Genomic DNA, 14811 nt, shown 5'->3' with positions numbered 1-14811 from the left:
CTTTTTCATCTACAAGTATTTCAAAAAACTACAAACAACATTATTTAAACTCCTCTACCAAATGAGCCCTAAATAATAGTGTAAGATCCAAGTTGACTTTAGAGTTCAAATTGGTCAGTTTTAAAAAATTTTGGACTTGAGTGATGTTACCCTAAAAAATATTAACTACTCATTTTGGTAAACAAATTTGATACCAAATTTGAGAATGACTTGCACATGTTGATGAAACACATATCAAATTCAATCACACATGGCTGTTACTTGTTACCTGCTTTGGTTGACGTTACCTCAGTAACTTATGGATCATATGTATTTTATACCCAAGCAAGCATCTGAAACTTGATGTGGGCATTGCTTGCATCATGGGATGGCAGGAAGATCAGACACAATTGTGGTGGAGGTGAATAGAATTTATCTTGTCCATATCAAAGCATGAATGTAGATTTACTCAAAGCAGTCCTCTCCTAGTAAATGGGTTCCTAGTTCCTACATTAGGATGTATGAAATTGAATTTCAGCTCAAGCCTGAACCAGTTGAATACAGAAATTGTGAAGCTTTATGGTGCAAGGCTAAAGCCGCATTTTTTGCTATTTCACGTGTTGCTCAACAGAACTTTGCCAAACATCATCCTTGCTGGAGAGGCTTTGAATGTTCAGAACCCTCTGAAAAATGCAACCGAGGTGTTGAATTGGACCATAGCATCGTTAGTGAATGCTCTTAAGCAGTTTTGTTGTTGGAATTTATATATTGGAGATAGAAATGCTTGGCAGTCCACAATTTGGCTTAATAAGCCTTTCATAGTAATAGATTTGAGCAGACCTCTAATCCTTTCTCCTATTTAATACAATTTTAAAAAAATAAAAAAATAAAGAGATCTAGATCAGTTATTTTGTCCTACTTAGCACAAATCTTCAAGAAAGGCATTTTTCTGTCATATTGGCTTAACAATTTTCCATTGAAGTGCAGGACTAGGAAGAATTGAATAAGTTCAACCTGTAAAATCCCAGTCATCCTGAACAAGTTGTGAACTATCTCCACTGCAGTTCTTCTCAAATTCCTGCATATAAAGTGTAAAACAAACAAATAGTTCAGCAAAGGGTTATCAAAATGAGAGATTGTAACAAATACGTGTATCAAAGCAAGGGACAGTTCATTGGTGCAATAATTCCCAACTAAATGGGTTGGGATTTGGGAATGGCCACTTATGCGCAAATTGTTAGACCTTATTCAAATCAGCCCTCCAAAAACTGTGGTTTGGCAAGATCAACACTATCCCGCCTTTTTACTGTTCATTGTTTGCTTCATTTTAAGAGGAGTATTGCACAGCAAATGCAGCAAAATAAGATTGAAGTTGCGTAATTAAATGCATTATTCTTTTACCCACCAAATCATGAAACGCACAACTAAAAATTTGTATTTTAATAAGCCATTTCAGTCTCTAAAGCTAGCAGGCAATGTTGCTTCTGTAAAATATTCCTTCCTGACAATATCCACTGAGCAAAATCTCACCTACAAAAACAAATACATATATGAAATAATACAACAATAAATAAACAAGGGCAGAATGAAGTACAAAACAGCACCATGATTATTCATCTGAAAGTAATGCTTCAGATCAAGTTCAAATTCAGTGATTTGATGTCCAGGTCTCATTCTAGAAGCTTGAAAAAGAAAAATGGAGAATAAAAATTTAAAGAGGTGCTAAACCCACTGCCAAAAAGGCCATCTGATAGCAGCCTCAGAATTCAAGAACCAAAGATAAGTTGGTGAGTATCCAACTCTGTAATGCAGCATAAGAGTTCCTCTTGAGACTATATATTTCAAACATAAACTTACAAAGGATACCTACGTCCCTTGGAACAAGAAGTGCACAAGAAATCCATACCAGAGAAGCATATGATTTCATCATGGGCTTGGCAAACTGCCAGATTGGCTTAAACACAAATGGAGCTTCCACAAAGAGGACTTGGCCCAATCGCTTTGGATAGTAATAGTAACACAACTCAAACTGCCAAAAAAAAAAGAGAGTGATGAATAAACACAAAACAAGTAAGTGATTTCAGGTTTAAAAACAAAATAAAAAGTAGAAGTGATTATTTCCTTTTGATTTTGACATTTGAACTAATCAAGTATATGTTTAAGCAGCAGCAGCAGCAGCATTGAGTAGTAAAATAGTCAGTGTCAAATAAATACAAAATGAACTAGGATTTTCCTTTTACCATTTAAAAAAATCATTCAGTGCCATGGCTTCAAAGTAATTCTTAAATCATCACCTCAACTCTCAACAATAGATTCATTGCAAGCAAAACCGGTAACAGTTGCAGTAGTATGAGTACAAGGACAAATTATAGAAAATTGCCAACAAACAGCAACCTAAGGAATTTGGAAGAATACATGGAGGTACATCTCTACACTTGTTCACAAAAAGTATTAAGAATAAATGAAAAAGAACTCATCAGATGAAATGGATGCTTTTTATTCTTATGTGTTTTACTGTGATATATAACTCATTTGATAGTGTAATTTCCGCAAGAGAAACATCACATGTATCCAAGTTCAATTACCCATCTAGAACATAATCAGCAGCTATTGCATAAAAATTACCAAAAAAGTCAAAAACTTAATATCTGCATTCTTGGTGCCAAAGCCCCGAAGATCAAATATTCCGAGAATTTCTTCTTTCCCAGCTGGAAGCTTACCCAATGCTTTCTCAATCAGAAACACACAGAGCTTCTCATCCTCTACAGGATCCTGCATCTATAAGTAAATGATTTTAAGTTTATGACTAGAAACTAAAACCCATGCCAGAAATCAAATCAATCATCAAAGATTTATAATTAGAGTTAGTAGTTCTAACAATATTTTCTTGACTTCAAAATACCATGTATAAATAGAACAATAGCACATATGGTGATCCTTAGTTTTGTTTAAAAAGTCACTATAATTTGCAATAGACTAAAGAAAATTTAGAGGAAGGGGGTTTAAGTGACGTTAACTGATCTAAAAAGAGGCAAGAATATTCTATGAGAAATTCATACACAAACATATTCTTAGGTACTCTTCATTCTCCCATTTGGACTGGCCATCCCTGAATTTACTTGTTTCGACAATGACTTATGTTCTTGTAGTAAATCAAGCATAGAAAGCATGTCATGAATGGTTTATAACTGTGGGATCATGGATATAGAGACACTCCTCTAGAGTTGCAAATACATATTCTCAGAAAGTCTACCTCATCATACCCCAAAAAAGTTTATACTCCATGACAAAAACATAGAAGGGTCAATGACTATATTCAAATTTTCAAGATAAACATAAAATTAAAAAAAAAATTTCTTTCAAAGCCAATATTTGAAGATTAAGAGAGTGGTACTTCAAGTTTTAGACTTACTCCAGGAAAATGCTTGGATGCCACTACTATAAGCACGGGTCTGTCATTGACATCAAGAAAATCATGCACATAGCTCTTTCCAGTTTGAGCTACATTTTTCACTGACTCTTCAGACAATTCAGACACCTTGAATTCTTGACGCCATTTCTTGTAAGGGTAGAACGGAAAATTGAAAAGAGAAAGTAAAAGTTCATCAAAATATCCATGGTTTTTCATTCTTTAACTCAAACAAATCTTCCAATGTAAACTTAAGGGCCACATTTAAAAAAAGAACAATTCAATTTTTTAAGCAACAACTAGGGATGTTTTGGAGAAAAAAAATTCACAAAATAATCTTGAAAATGCAAACAACTTAAAGTGCATTTTTCTAAAACAACTGCCTCCTTGAATGTCTTGCAATTATTTTCAGACTCCATTTGCCAAGGAGTTTGAACTTTTCCAAAAACCAAAATAGTTGAATAAAATTCAAATTGAAACACCTATGCATGCGCACACAAATGCAAACATATGTTAAACTTGAGAATTTTGCAAGGTTTTTGAGGATACAATGGCTTTAGTCAATTTTGCAACAGCATCTTCGGTGGAAAACCTCCGGTCCTTGAGAAACCATAGGATCATATCTTCATCATCTCTTCCATTTTTGCCTATAGGGAGACTAGGGTACTCTTTTTCAAGCTTCTCTTTAACTTCCAAAACTAGCTGCATATTAGAAAACATATTTTATAAAAAATTTCACCATCATTTTATTTTATTTGATATGCAGAAACAATGAAACACGGTGCAATATCAGAAAATGTAAACACACTAATGCAGTTAACTAGTTTTAGGCTCAATTCAGTTTCACCCTCCATTAGTTCTCTCAGTCAACAGAATAGCAGTAAAATACCCATAAAAGAAAATGGGTTCCTATATTCTTCTTGGGTAATACTTAGGTACAATTCTTTAGGTGTGGTTTCCCAATTAAATTCAATCATGTGGTTGCATTGACCAATGAACCACATTTTTGAATTTAATTGTCCTCAAAAAGGATAATATTGCTTTTGTTGTATTGTCAATACAACTATATGGTTGAATTCAATTGAGAAACCTAAGTTTTATGCTTTTGCATGTGTCATTCCTTATATTTCCAAGCTCTATATGATTGTGAACTTGTGATGGGGTTAGTTGAATGAAAAATTTCCTTTCTTGGGACCAAGATAAACAAAAAATTCAACTTGGACTATTAACAATTTACTTTTAGCACATTTCTTAAGCTCCCATTAGGCAGTTCATCCATTTGGTTCCTTCAAAAACTTTTAAAAAGGAATCTTTAGCATGCTTGTAACATTTTTTGGTTTCTGGGAAAAATAGTTCACACTTTATGATTCAGAGACATAAAAGCTAAAAGTTCTCAGTAAAATATATAGTACTGAAAGCTAAAGTTCACAATGAAAAGTTAAAAAGCATTAAAAGATAGTAGAGAAAAAAAAGAGGGTATCTGAGGAGAACCTTGCGTGAGTGGTCGGATTGTGGCATAGTGATAGAGTTGTGAACAGAGAATCTGCGAGTTGGAGTGGCTTTAATGGAAAGATTACTTGGAGGGACAAATGGGTGTCGAAGTTTTTGATAAAGACGAAGTGCCATTTTAGTTCTCGAAGGTATATTTACTAAATACTTTTGTTGTTCTATCTTTCTGTCTGGGTGTCTCTGACTCAGTCTCTGGCAATTTTTTTTTTTTTTTTAATACCTCTGGCAAGTTTTCGATAAAGATTTTGATAAAGATGATGATGTTGGGATATGTTAACAAGCACAGCTTGGTGCTTGTTAAAGTACCCAAAAAAAAGACCAAAACATTTGTCAGAAAAAGTAAAAAAAAAAAAAAAAAAAAACCAAATAGTACCCACAAAACTGAAAAAATGACATAAATCGCAAAAAACTAAAACAAAAATTTTGTCAAAAAAAGAAAAAAAATGTTGTGGTTAATGGGCACCTTAACCCATCTCTATTACAATTATTATATTCCACAAAAAAGTTGCAAAATGAAATTTAGACCAAAATGAATCTTTGACAAAAAAGAAAAGAAAAAAAGGTTTTGTAAATTTTTATAAAAGTTCTTTTTTCTTAAAAAAAAAAAACAACATTGGTAGAACATTTTACTAAAATACAAAATAGTTGGGCAGCCGATCTTGATGACTTAAGCTTGAAAAAAGGAGCATAGTAGGTAAAATATTGAACAATTAAGGCGATGATATATGACCTTAAGGTGAAACGATTAGGTCAGGCCTAATGAAGTCTTTGTAATCACATTGCCATGATTGTTATTAAGACGATATTTATTTTGTACCTGTGATGCTTTGTCAAAATAGTCTGCTATCATTGGGTACGTACATGTGTAAAGACCAAAATAAAGCAAAGAAGTAGATATCAATGTTTGGGATGCTGGTTTGCAGGGATGGACCTAGGAATTAGATTGAGAGGGGGGAGGGGGGCGAAATATTAAAAAAAAAAAAAAATTAATGGATACTCAAAATCACTCAAAATTAATGGGTATCTATTCTAATTACTTTATTTACTCTCTAAATTGATTGGATTAGCTCTAGAAAAGTTAAAATTTCACTCTCTTAAATATAATGGTACTTAAAATATTTTGGGGTTCAAAGTATTATAAAATGAGAATTAAACAAAAGCTTTCATTTTTGTTAAATTTTCTACATGTTTTTATGACTACGGCATTAAAGCACTCATATCAATCTATGTATAATAGCATAAGAGCATTTCCAGTAGTTTGTCTAAATTTTTATACTGATTGGACAATGAACAGTAACATTTAGCTTTTATCTACCCATTTTTTCAAATACATCTTTCAACAGATTCTCTATTATTTTTCCATTTCATTTAAATATTATTTATTCATTCATTCTTTATTATTTATTCATTCTTTATTCTTTTTTAATCTTTATTTATTCTTCCTCTATTCATTCTCAACAATTATATTTTTCAACAAAAAATGTTATATCCACAATATTTTTGCAATACTTTCACAAGAATCATAACAAAATATTATATGGAAAGTTGTTACTAGTTCTAATTTGAACCCACCACTGAAATTATTTTTTTATTCACCAATATTAGCTAATAACAATATGTTACTTAAGATTTATTTTGAAAATATTGTGGTAGCATTTCTGAATTGTCATTTCTTATTCTTTATATTATTTTTCCTTTCTTTCATCCATTTTTTTTTCTCTTGTTTTTTCTCCACCACATTCATATACCCACTTCTATTTCCATCCTCCCCCTTTTTTCTCTACTTTTTCCTTTTCTACTTGATTCCAGAACTTTTCTCTCTCTTTCTTTCTCCAGCTCTCTCTTTTTCTACTTTTTTCTTTTCTTTTCCTTTTCTACTTGATTCCAAAACATTCTCTAGCTCTCTCTGTGATAAGAAACAGAGAAAGAGGTAAAGAGAGAAAGAATAAGCGAGAGATTTTGCTTGCACTACTGTTAATCAAAGGACACAGGCCGACAAAGAATTGGCAATCACTGTGCCAAGCTGCACCTTCCGCTTCGTCGCTGCCACCCTTCTTCCTCCCTAACGTAGTCTAGATGGGTTAGATGGCTTGTGTCTTTTTTTTTTGCTTTTATTGTTATGATTTGATTAATTTTAAGCTTGTGTTTTTGAGTTTGTATTTTGATTATACTTGAGTTTAGAGATGTTTGAGAGAAAGGATTCTTGTGTTTGTAGCCGTGGTGACAGGAGAGAGAAAGAATTTTTTTTTATTGAGTTGTATGATTTTTTTAAGTAGAAAAATTCATTTGAAGTTGCTACAGTCTTCTCTAGATAAGAGCATTGCCAACAGACTCTCCAAATTTTTGTATTGTTTGGAGAGTGAACAATTACATTTACCTTTTACTTACTTTTTTAAAAACACTTTCCAACAGATACTCTATCTCATTTAAATATTATTTATTCATTCATTCTTTGTTCTTTCTTTAATCATTTTTTAATGTTTCTTTATTTATTCCCAACTATATTTTCTAACTCTCAACGGGTAAAAATTTAAAAATTGTGGTTGGTCTTTTTTTTTTTCAATGGATCTCTTGAAACACTTGAGATAACAAATAATATAGTCATGAGTTGTTAGTTTTTATTTATTCATTATTATTCACTAATTTATCACAAGCTTTTTAATTTTTTTTTTCTAAAATGAAAAAAAAAAAGTGATACGCCTACAACATTCTCATAACAGATCACATGTGGTAAGTTCTTATTGTTTCTAATTTGAATCACAACTTAAATTACTTTTTTGCCTATTCATAACAACCAATAACAACTTACTATTTAGGATTTATTGTGAAAATATTATAGACATAACATCCCTAAAATATATATTTGATCATAAATTTTTTGTAATTGTCATTAACCCAATTTCCCACCACACATGTACACGCCACTTTTTAGAACCCATTGTTTCCACCACACACACACTCCACTATAATTACAAACCAATTCTCCACCACATACCAAAAGTTAAAGAATAAAAAATATCTTCATCTTAAACAGAGAGAGGATTTCAACCAAAAAAAAAAAAGAGAGAGAGGAAGACTAGGTGACAAAGATGGCAAGGAAGACGATCATGGAGATCGGGTGCTAGAGGAGGCTGAGGAAGAGGATGATGAGCGTGTAGTTCACGCAATACAGATGGGTCTTTCTCCACAACCGATTTGCTTCGCCTCCACAGCCGCTTGTTCTCCTCCTTACCACCGACAAAATGTGGTTTTTTGCTTTTATTGTTCGGATTTCATTAGACTTATGAGAAAGATTGTTTTTGTGTTTCAAATCTTTCGATTAGGTTTTGTGTTTTTGTTTCGATTGTGGTATGTTTTAGTTTGTAATCATTGAGATAGAGAAGTAAGAGAGAGCGAAGAATGAAAGAGAAAAGGGATGAGAGAGAAAAAATTATTATTTTATTCAACCAGTGATTATTTTAAGAGTGAAATATGTTTGGAGTGGTTATAGTAATTGCTACAGTGCTCTTAGCTCAAGAGAGCTATTGGAGCAAATTTAAAAAAAAAATATAGAGATGGAGAGACTATTGGAGCTTGATTTTTTTGTGTTTGCTCTCCAAATAAGGCTTTAGAGAGCCTATTGGAGATGCTCTAAAGAGAACGACTGTAGCAACTTCAAAAAAAATTTGAAAAAGTTTTGCTTTTAGAGAAGTTGTTGGAGTGAGTTTTTGGTGTGTTTGTTCTCCAAAATTGGTTTTAGAGAACCTATTGGAGATGCTCTAAATAGCAAATTTGCATACCCAATTCCAAAAATCACCGACTTCAATCCATGTAAACTTGTGTAAAATAAGATAAGTTACAGTAATCATGTAAATATATATAGTTAATATTCATATGCAAATCTATGTTTTAATACTTCTTTACTCATATATGAGTGAGAGAGATGATTTGAGAGAGTAATAAAAAATTGATCAAGAGATAATATTTTAAGGAAATGTAATATAAAATAGATAATTTGATATAAATGTTTTAAGAAGTGGTTATGTAAAAAAAAAAAAAAAAATCTTACCTTAAAATAGACAATTTATTTTTTAATTTATTTATGTAAACTCTTAAATTGTGTTAGTGTATCTTTGGGTAGCATTCCCATCAAAGCTTTCAAAAATTTTAGCATTTAGCATCTCAAAAAGTCACTTTATCAATTTTAACAACTCACTTTACAATTCATTCTACATCAAAGGTCTAATATTTTTTTCCACTTCATTAAAATATTATTTTTTAATTATTTTTTATTGTCAATCTCATCTCTTCCACTACCCACAAATCTACTGTCACTGCCCACACCCACACCCACTGCCACCACAGCCATAGCCATAGCCACCACAACCACCACCACCACCACCCACAACCTCAACCTCAACCACCATCAACCACTATAAGCCAAAACCCACTCACCCACCCACCTGCCACCACCGTAAACCCCAACCTAAAATTAACCCACCACTAGCAACCACCACCACAAACCATACCCACCATCAACCACCATCAACCAAAACCCACTCACCCACCCACCTTCCATCACCGTGAACCCCAACCTAAAATCAATCCACCACTAGCCACCAACACCACAACCCATACCGATCCACAACCAGCACCCAAAGCCACTTCGATCAACCCATGAACCCAACCACAAAAATCAAATCCCACCAAAATCAATCAAAACCCAACAATTTTAAAACTCACCTATATCAAATCACAAAACCCTTGATGAGAACATTTAGCATTTTTAACATATTTGATAACATTTAGCATTTTTAACATATTTGATGAAAATGCTCTAATAACTCCAAATGGTCCCTTCTTGTGGGCTCATGCCTTGTCATAAATAAATGGTTGATAGACTCATGGGTGTGGAACCATGAATGCCATGCCATCCACGTTGCAAAAGTAGCACTTTGGGCCTATGTTGGGTTTTCATAGCACATCTACATTTACTGTGCAAATTCATACTCTCCTTTTGTGAAGGGGCCATAGCTTACTCCTAAGGAGATTTTTAAAAGGTCAGGGGGGCCTGGACCCTCTTGGGCCCCCCTGTATTCCGAGGTTGTATTTGTTTGGGCATAGCAATTGCTCCATCTATTTTGCAAGCAGGATTTTTCTGTTGTAAGGTGTACCTCTTTTACGAGTAAAAATATGTTTCACATTGTCAAAACAAAATTCCAACATTTTATAATAAAAAAAATTAAACAGTTCTAGCAAAAGAAAAAAGAAGAAGAAGATAAATTACATATTTAGTTTCTATTATTTACACCTGTGGGGGCCGAACAGTCACTAAAATTATTAAAGTCAAGTTAATTGGGCTTGTGGCTCATCCGAGGAGGCTCATATCAGATTGTAGGGGTAACCAAACGAAAGGAGGAGTGAATATCATGAAAGGTGAGTTCAGTATTCGTCCGAGGACAAAATCCTTCTCGGCAGTATGAGTCCGAGGACGATTAGAATGCCATCTTATTACAAACATACTTCGGAGTTATGTCCCCACTAAAGGAGGGATAAAGGACCAAGGGTAAGAAAGAGAAGGCAAACAAATATCTATAACAATAGCTACCTTCGCATTAATTGCCTCTCAACCAACTCTCTGGCCGCATTAATGTAGAGATGATACCTGAACAATGATGAAACAGCCTTACAGCTGCTAGTAGGAGGTTCCAGAAGGTGTTAGATGAGACAGAAAGAGATCCCCTGAACCCAACCTATACGTGTGTGGTGAAGATGGTATGAAGAGGGCAGTATATAATATGAAAGGAAAGCATGCAGAAAAGGATCAGAACATAGAAAAAAACACAAAGAACACTCAGGAAAAAAGCTTAGAAACAAAAGAACTGTACTTGTTTCAAAGAAAAATAGATTGTTATATCGGTTCTAATCTATCTATAAGCGTGAGGTTGAATCTTTTTACTTTCAAAAGTTAATCTAGTTCTTGAACACCCACGCTCTATAAATTTTATTGTTTGGGCCTTTAACGTACGAACCCAAGACCATTTTGGGGTCGTTACAAATTGAGTCCTTACAATACCATATTTCAATTTAGTTTATAACATTTTAGTGTCTTGACTATTTAGTCTATTCTGTTATCTCTTGGATGGAAATTATTGACGTGACAAACAACCAAAAAATAAAAGAAAGTTTATTATCACATTGACGGAAACTAATTTTATATTTTGGTCATTTACCACATTAGCAATTTCCATCCAAAATATAATGGTAAAAACTAAATTGACACTGACACTATAGTTTACCCCAAAATTAAATAACTAGATAAAATTATACACCACTGTAAGTTTCTTAAAAAAAAAACCTTCTCCCATTTCCTAGTGCATATGTTAAAAATACTTAGTATTCTAAAAAAAAAAAAAAAAAACAGTGGGATAATCCCATATTGGAAAATGAGTGAGTTAAAGAGGTTTAAAACTTGTGCTGTGTATTCAAGAGTTAGGTCTTTTTGGATATACACCACTGTAAGTTTCTTTAAAAAAAAAAAAAAATTCTCCCATCTCCTCGTGTGTGTGTTAAAAATATTTAGTATTCTCAAAAAAAGAAAAAAAAAAAAAAAGGTAAAAGGAATGATAAAAAAAATTGATAAGCATATGAAAAAAATTGTATATTAATGATTATAAATAAAAGAATTAAAACTTGAAATGCAAAATAAATGCATTTATTTTAATTAAAATATTAAGATAGTATATGGATTTGTTTTTATTGATGATGTATGATATAATCCGATGTAACATATTTGAAGAACTTTTGATACAATTTTCCTATCAGTTTTATAATTTTGGGAATTTTCTAGTATAATAAATTTTTTTATTTCTTTGTTTTGAAGAGATTCTAGGCGCAATTTACTCACAACCAAGTAAGATAGATATAGTGTCCTAATTTATAGAATATTTCATTACGTGAGAGTTTTTTTTTTTTTTTTTGATAAACAGACTAGAACTTTCATTAATATAAAGCCCTTGATACATCAAGGGAAAGAACTTGTTCAAGAAAATAAGAACTCTCTTCAGTCGAAGCTAAATATTTAAAGGCTTCAGCTTCAACTTCAATAGCTCCCAATGGTACTAGAAAATTTTTACTAAAACCCACAATGAACTTGCCTTCATGATCATGAATAATAACACCTACCCCAGCTGTGTTCTGAGAGGAAAAAACAACCCCATCCACATTAACCTTGTATTTGTTTGTAGCTCGTTTCATTTTGCAAGCTTGATTTTTCTATTGTAAGGTGTAATTTTTTTTATTAGCAAAAATACATTTACTTCGAGTAGCAGGACCAAAAGATTCTACCTTGACGATGTTTCACATCATCAAAATAAAAAAAATTCCAACATTTTATATAAAAAAATTTAAGATAATTCCAGCCAAAAAAAAGGGGAATGATTAGAACAATTGATAAGCAGATTAAAAATTAAAAATCAATGGTTATAAATGAAAGAATTAAAATTTGAAATGCAAAATAAATACATTTATTTCAATTAAAATTTTAAGTTAGTATGTTTCTTTAAAAAAAAAAAAAAATTGAAGTTAGTATATGGGAAAAGCCTAAAATATAATATGTGGCCGGCCCATTGTACGTAAGATTCTTATGTTGGGTTCACCAACTCCTGTCCACCGATTGAATTAATCCTAATCCTAATTGAATTAGAATATTCTAAGGTCGGTTGGTTTAATTATATAAAAACGAAAAGCTTTGTAGTTTTTTGTTTTTGTTTTTTTTTTTTTTTTTTGAGAAGATTTCAGATAAATTTTGTGTTCTTTTGTGTGTGTGATTGGTATGAAAAAGTACCACAAATTTTTTTACAATTTCTTGTCACAATTGTAACATGACAGAGTGTAATTAGTGAAGAAAAAATGGTAGATCTATATGTAAGTGATAGTTAATCACTTATAATTTGCTACATCAGAGTTGTGACAAAAAAAATTATAGAATGATTTGTGATTTTAGAATTACTCAATTGATATTTGCTTTTGTGAAGAAATAGGTGTTGAAATTTGTGATGCATGGGGTTTGTGTGTTTGGAATTCTGATAGTCTGATTTAGCACATCACAAAATTTGCTGTGTCTTGAATTTCTTTTGAATATGAAAACTAAAAAAAAATAATATAAAGAAAGAGAGAATAATGATAATCACACACTATTTTCAAGTTTAAATTGTGGATATTTTTTCTTTGGTGTTTTATAATGTGTATATTAATACATCAATTGTAGATATTGTATTAAATGTGGACATTTTTTTTTGGCCTTTTAAAATGTGTATATTAATGCATCACTTGTAGATATTGTATAAAATAATGGAGGTAAAATGAGTTTAATAGAATTTTTTTTTTTAAAATTTTAATGGTGGCATTTTTTATAACCGACCAAATTTTAATAAGCTTTTTACAAACTGAACCTCCTACTCTCTTTCTACTCCCCAACACATTATTACTCAATTCTTAAACAAACGCACCATTACTCAATTCTTAAACAACTGCATATATGCATGTGATACAGTGACGAATTGAGCCTATTCTTTTGCATCATTACAATACAATTAGATACAAAGTAACTAGGATTAAAATAAGAATTACACAATTAGGACTACATGAACTCTTTGTATATAAAAGTCCTATATATATGGCTATCTAACCAGACTCCACTTTCATTAAGAATTCTTCTTCTATCATGTTTTTCTTTTTCTCCTAATCATTCCATTTCTTCACTTTGTCCCCAACACAGCCATCTCCATGATCAGCCCACTCAAACACAACCACAATAGCTAGCCGTGGCTTCAATATATTCCACTGTACCACAGAGCTATGCTTTACATAGAGGAATTCAACCTTACTAAGACAACTAGTCCCGAACTTTTGGATCGAACTCAAGGTCATCGATTTGATTAAAACAAGTAATACATGGTTGGCAACTTGGCACTGCACCCAAACTAGGTCTCCACCAGTAGTGCTTAGCGTTGAGAAGGGTTACCAACCATGAAGAACGCCTCATGAATACCGTTTAACCTGTAGTAGAGGTCGGCAGTGAACATTGTCCTTTGATCATCATAGTTAGAACTAGTGGACTTAGTAAGGTTGAATTCCTCTTTTTAAAGCATAGATCTGTGTTACAGTGGAATATATTGAAGAAAAGGAAAAACATGATAGAGAAGAAGAAGATAACACTGTTAACGAAAGAAAAGAAAACAAGCTCTTAATGAGAGTGGAGTCTGGTTAGCTAACTATATATATATATATATATATATATATATATGACTTTGTATCCACTTGTTTGTAATGATGAAATAGTGTGTTGGGAGTAGAAAGAGAGTGGGTGGTTCAGTTTAATGGCATGAAGTTCATCACAGCGCGTTTTAGAAAGAGAGTAGGAGGTTAAGTAAATAGTTTAGTAAAATTCTGACAGTTTAAGAAAATGACACAATTACCATTGTGCACCCCTGGTATGGTGATCACTCCACAAGTATAAGTATTTGTAAGGCATGGAGGATAAGGATCATGGTTCAAGTCTTAAGGAGAGAGCTTCACACACATATACACTTATATTAGATCAGAATAGAAATTTTATCTTATATAAAAAAAGAAAAGAAAATGGCACCATTAAAATTTGGAAAAAAAATTCTATTACACTCATTTTACCTTCATTATTTTATACAACTACAATGGATGCATTAATATACACATTTTAAAAGGCAAAAAAAAAAAAATGTTCACATTTAAAACAATATCTACAATTGATGCATTGATATACATATTTTTAAAAGGCTAAAGAAAAAAATATCCACATTTAAAACTTGAAAGTATGTGTGATTATCATCACACACTCTCTCTCTCTCTCTCACTTTTTAATTATTATTTTTAGTTTTTATATTCAAAAGAAATTC

General features: G+C 32.1%; 1 protein-coding gene across 1 annotated transcript; it reads right to left on the bottom strand.

The window, feature by feature from the left end:
• Positions 1 to 710: 710 nt before the first annotated feature.
• LOC115965392 (CRAL-TRIO domain-containing protein C3H8.02) lies at positions 711 to 5165 on the bottom strand. The gene is made up of 7 exons (XM_031084601.1): positions 4880 to 5165; positions 3938 to 4090; positions 3392 to 3538; positions 2605 to 2757; positions 1886 to 2008; positions 1385 to 1509; positions 711 to 1057 (listed from the first exon to the last, which is right to left on the bottom strand). Exons 1-6 carry the CDS (start codon positions 5012 to 5014, stop codon positions 1432 to 1434), a joined length of 789 nt encoding a protein of 262 aa, XP_030940461.1. The 5' UTR covers positions 5015 to 5165; the 3' UTR covers positions 711 to 1057; positions 1385 to 1431.
• Positions 5166 to 14811: the final 9646 nt, after the last annotated feature.

Source organism: Quercus lobata, chromosome 10 (genome assembly GCF_001633185.2).
Source record: "Quercus lobata isolate SW786 chromosome 10, ValleyOak3.0 Primary Assembly, whole genome shotgun sequence".
NCBI lineage: Eukaryota > Viridiplantae > Streptophyta > Magnoliopsida > Fagales > Fagaceae > Quercus > Quercus lobata.
Note: the sequence above shows the minus strand (reverse complement) of the source record. Positions and strands in the feature narration are given on the sequence as shown.

Bases quoted from the DNA above. Each gene is read 5' to 3' on its own strand.
- LOC115965392 (XM_031084601.1), bottom strand. From the start codon at position 5,014: ATGGCACTTCGTCTTTATCAAAAACTTCGACACCCATTTGTCCCTCCA. The intron at 2,758-3,391 runs GTAAGTCTAAAA...ATTTACTTATAG, and splicing joins CATCCAAGCATTTTCCTGGA to ATGCAGGATCCTGTAGAGGA. The intron at 1,510-1,885 runs GTATGGATTTCT...TTGTTTTTGTAG, and splicing joins TGAAATCATATGCTTCTCTG to GTGAGATTTTGCTCAGTGGA.